The sequence below is a fragment of the Parus major genome, unplaced genomic scaffold (genome assembly GCF_001522545.3).
Source record: "Parus major isolate Abel unplaced genomic scaffold, Parus_major1.1 Scaffold351, whole genome shotgun sequence".
Taxonomy (NCBI): Eukaryota; Metazoa; Chordata; class Aves; order Passeriformes; family Paridae; genus Parus; species Parus major.
In genome coordinates this window covers 69,573-73,208 of record NW_015379287.1, presented here as the reverse complement: position 1 = coordinate 73,208, position 3,636 = coordinate 69,573, and the positions used below count along the sequence as shown (strand labels likewise).

Sequence of the window (3,636 nt, the reverse complement as noted above, 5' to 3'; positions counted from 1 at the left end):
TTTGGGAGGTGGAGGTGGGGCAGGGCGGGGTGTGGGCGCTGGGCGTGGTGCGGGAGTCCGCGCGCAGGAGGGGCCCCCTGAGCCTGACCCCCAAAGAGGGGGTGTGGGCGCTGGAGGCTTTTCATTCCCTGACCTCCCCCCGCGCCAGCCTCCGCCCGCAGCCCCCGCCCCGGCGGCTCCGGGTCTCCCTGGACTACGAGGGGCGCCGGGTGGCTTTCTTCAGCGCCGGCGACGACATTCCCATCCTGGAATACACCCGGGCCGCCTTCAACGGGGAGAGGGTCCTGCCCTGGTTCAAGATGGGGATGGGGGCGCGGCTGCTGGAGGTGACGCGGGGCTGCGAGGACCGGGCGGTGGCCGGGCAGGTCACGTCGCCGCTGGACTGGGTGGGCTTCGGCTTCTCGCTGCGGATCTGCCCCTGAGGGGCTGCGGGGACGTGTCCCGAGCGATGCCGCGGGAATTCGCCGCCGCTCTGTGTCCGTCGGGAGCTCTGGGATGGCCCCAGGGATCGGCCGGCGGCAGAGTGGAGCCCTGGGGGCGGAGAGCCGGGTTCCGTGTGCGTGGATTTTACCTTGTACCCTTGGCAGGATGGATCCTCCCGCTTTCCTCTCTTCCCAAAGTGCTTTTTGTCCAGGGTGTGTCCTGAACCCTTCACCTCTCGCTTTGGGGAGATGCTTCCCATCTCTGTCCACGTCCCAGACGTTTGTCTCAAATAAAAGAACATTTTGTGTTGCACCCTCGTCTCCCTGCCCCGCCGGGAATTGTGTTCCTCTGGATTTCTGAGCCTCTGGGTGATAAATTAGGAAAATCTGGGGAGGATGAGGACACCTCGCTGAGCTTGCGCCTCCCCAGCCTTTCACACAGGCCGCGGAGACACACAAACCCTCCTGGAATCCAATTTTCCACATTGTTACTCCCCAAAAAGGCTGTCCCCCCGTGCTGGCCGAAGGGGAGGGACGAGGTGGGATCAATCCCAGGGCGGGTGGTGCCTCGGCCTGGGAAGGACAGAGGCAGGACACGGGTTCCGGCACTTTTTGCCGCTTTCAAAGACATCGATTTCCTCAAAAACGCGCGATTTTCGTCCGAGGAAGCCCAAAAGAGGAAGCGACAGCACCGAAACAGCCCCGTTAGTAATTCCGGAACCGAGAAGAGGAACCGGGAGCGACGCTGGGCCCGGAATAACAGGCACGGGATGAGTGGAGACCCCTCCCCATCCCCGCGGGTCCCTCCCGGAGGCAGCTCCTGGCATCACGCCGTGTCCCGGGAATTCTCCGCATCCCACGGGGCCGGAGATCCCTGTTCCCGACTCCTCCAGGGTCCCTCCCTGTCTCTGATCTCCACCCAGGGAGTCCCTTCTCTCCGGAACGATGCAAAGCGCTTCCCACCCGGGCTGGTTTTCCAGGCTCTGCCGACTCCTTTTCCCACCCGATTCCCCATCCCAAGACGGAGGAGCCGAGCCCGAGGCTCTGCCGCTGTTTCACCGGGATCCGCCCCCTTCCCTCCTGCCGAAACTTTCCCGGGAGCCTTTTTGGGGTGTTCGCTCCCAGCGCTGCCGTTCCCACAGCCAGCGGCTCCTCCCTGGCTCTTCCCGGTGGGAAACGCGCGCTGGAATCGAGATTTTTAACTCCAAACCTGCCCGAGCTGTGGGTCCCCCCAGCTCGGTGGCAGAGACCCTGCCACGCAATCGTTCCATAAAAATAAATACGAATTTATCCACAGAGCTCAGTGGAGGAGCAGAGGGTGGGAAATTCCCTGGAGACGTTTCCTGGCGGTCTCAGAGCCCTGGCGTGGCCACAGGGATGGAGGTGAAAGGAAGTCCGGGACCCCAATTTGTTCCTCTGCCAACCCCCCTCAAGGTCCTGGTTGTGCTTTCCCCTCCCTTTTTCCTCGGATTTGCCCCATCCGTGGTCCCGCCAAGCCCTGGGAGCCCCTCGCCCACGGGAACCTGGACATCCCGTGTCTCCAGGGTTTTTTTTTTGGGAGGTGGATGCTTTTAGTGCAAAAGGAGTGGGGTGGCAGCTCCCTGAGACAGCAGCTCCAGGCATAAAATCCTGGAATTGTGATGAGGAAAAACCGGGAGAGGTGGGGGGAGACCTGACGCGCAAGCTCAGCCCAGCCGGATTCACCCGGGACAGGGAAGGAACAGGAGAGGAAGGATCCAGCCTGGACAAAGGGATAAACCCGGCAGGGTCTGGATCCCTTGGGAAGGAATTCCAGCGGGGATTCGGCTTTCTGAGCCAGGAGAGGAGGACCCCGAGGAAGGACAGCTGCCCTGGAGTGCGGGAAACTGGAAGACCTGGTAGGTGCCACCTGCTGAGCCTCGGGGACATTTGGGGACACACCGAGCTCGGGAACATTCCTTTGGGAGGGAGGACGCCGGTACCGCACGGATTTGGGCAGAATTTCACCAAATTCGGGCAGGGAGCTGCGGGGATTTGAATCCAGAGGTGTTCTCCCGTGGGAAATGCCTCTCCCTGGGTTCCTCGGGGTATTTCCCACCCCGCTTTCCTTTTAGTTCTCTCTTGGGTTTGGGGCTGCAGATTCCAGGAGGATCCTGATCTCTCTCTCTCTCTTTCACAGCTGCAAGACCTGAAAAATGAGCTGGAGAAGAGGCAGGCGAAAAAACCCCCGGAGATTTCCCACCCGGCCACCCCGGCACAGGGGCAGGAAGAGAAGGATCAGCAGCTGGTGAGGGAATTCTCCTGTTTTGAGGGAAAATCAGAGGGAGGGGCCTCCCCACTGCGTGAATAATTGGGATTCTCCTGGTCCCCGTTTGGTCCTGTTCCCTCCGGAGCCCCGAGGGGATGAGGAGAGGGAGGTTTGAGCTTGTAAAGATGGGGAAAGGGGAATTAAATCCCCTTGGGAGGGCTGGTGGTTCCCTATATTTCCAAATAATTTGCTTTGCCGTGATTTGGAGGATCTCAACGCTGAGCTGCCTTTCCTTTCTCTCTTCCCCCAGGATGTGAAAAGCTCCTTCAGCAGGTTTGTGGTCTCCCTGAAAATCTTCTCCATGGATTTTCCCAAGAGGAATGGAGGCGGAGGGAACTCGGATCTCGCCAGCGCCGCTCGAGGCTCCTCCTCAGCTCCAGGAAGGAGCCTTTGGGTCCTTGATCACTTTTGGGATCTGCTGATCCACGGGGATTTGGTCTCAAAATATAAAAATAATTGAAAGTCTTGGCTCTTCTCTCTAGTCCAGTCTTCCTCAAAAATTCCTTCCTTCCTCATAAAAAATAAGATTTAGTAAAAGGAAGAAGAGATGAATCCAACAGGGAAATTCGGCTTTTGATCTCCTGGATTTCCGAGGGAAGGGGGGAAATGAAAGCCCAGCATTCCAGCAGCACCATCCCTCACTGCTGGTGGCTCCTGAGAGCTCTCTGGTTGTTCTGAGAATGCGAGGGGGGGTTCTTGGTTTCATTTCTTTTGTTCCAGATGTGGAAAAGTGACTTTCCAGCTGCCCCTGGATGCGGCTCCGGAGCCAGAGGAGCGAGTTTGTCATTTCTCATGGAGGAGCAGTGCCCTGAAGGAAACCCTGAGGAAGCTCCAAGGTACCCAGAAGGAGAACAAAAATAGATTTAAGTCATATTTTGGGAGAGCTGGAGTAGCTGAGCTGCCCTTCTCCTGTCCCGGGTATAAATT

At 58.8% G+C, this 3,636-nt stretch overlaps 2 protein-coding genes across 2 annotated transcripts in view; both read left to right on the top strand.

The window, feature by feature from the left end:
* LOC107198858 (E3 ubiquitin-protein ligase TRIM7-like) overlaps window positions 1-735 on the top strand; it is a 9,183-nt gene extending 8,448 nt beyond the window's left edge. The window contains exon 8 of the mRNA XM_015616099.1: window positions 9-735. Within this exon, the coding sequence (XP_015471585.1) occupies window positions 9-422 (414 nt within the window). The 3' untranslated portion in view covers window positions 423-735. The remainder of the gene's footprint in view (window positions 1-8) is intronic.
* Window positions 449-3,636, top strand: part of LOC107198857 (E3 ubiquitin-protein ligase TRIM39-like) — a 4,819-nt gene continuing 1,631 nt past the window's right edge. The window contains exons 1-6 of the mRNA XM_033511557.1: window positions 449-476; window positions 1,050-1,185; window positions 2,242-2,299; window positions 2,581-2,688; window positions 2,960-2,982; window positions 3,430-3,545. Of these exons, the coding sequence (XP_033367448.1) occupies window positions 449-476; window positions 1,050-1,185; window positions 2,242-2,299; window positions 2,581-2,688; window positions 2,960-2,982; window positions 3,430-3,545 (469 nt within the window). The remainder of the gene's footprint in view (window positions 477-1,049; window positions 1,186-2,241; window positions 2,300-2,580; window positions 2,689-2,959; window positions 2,983-3,429; window positions 3,546-3,636) is intronic.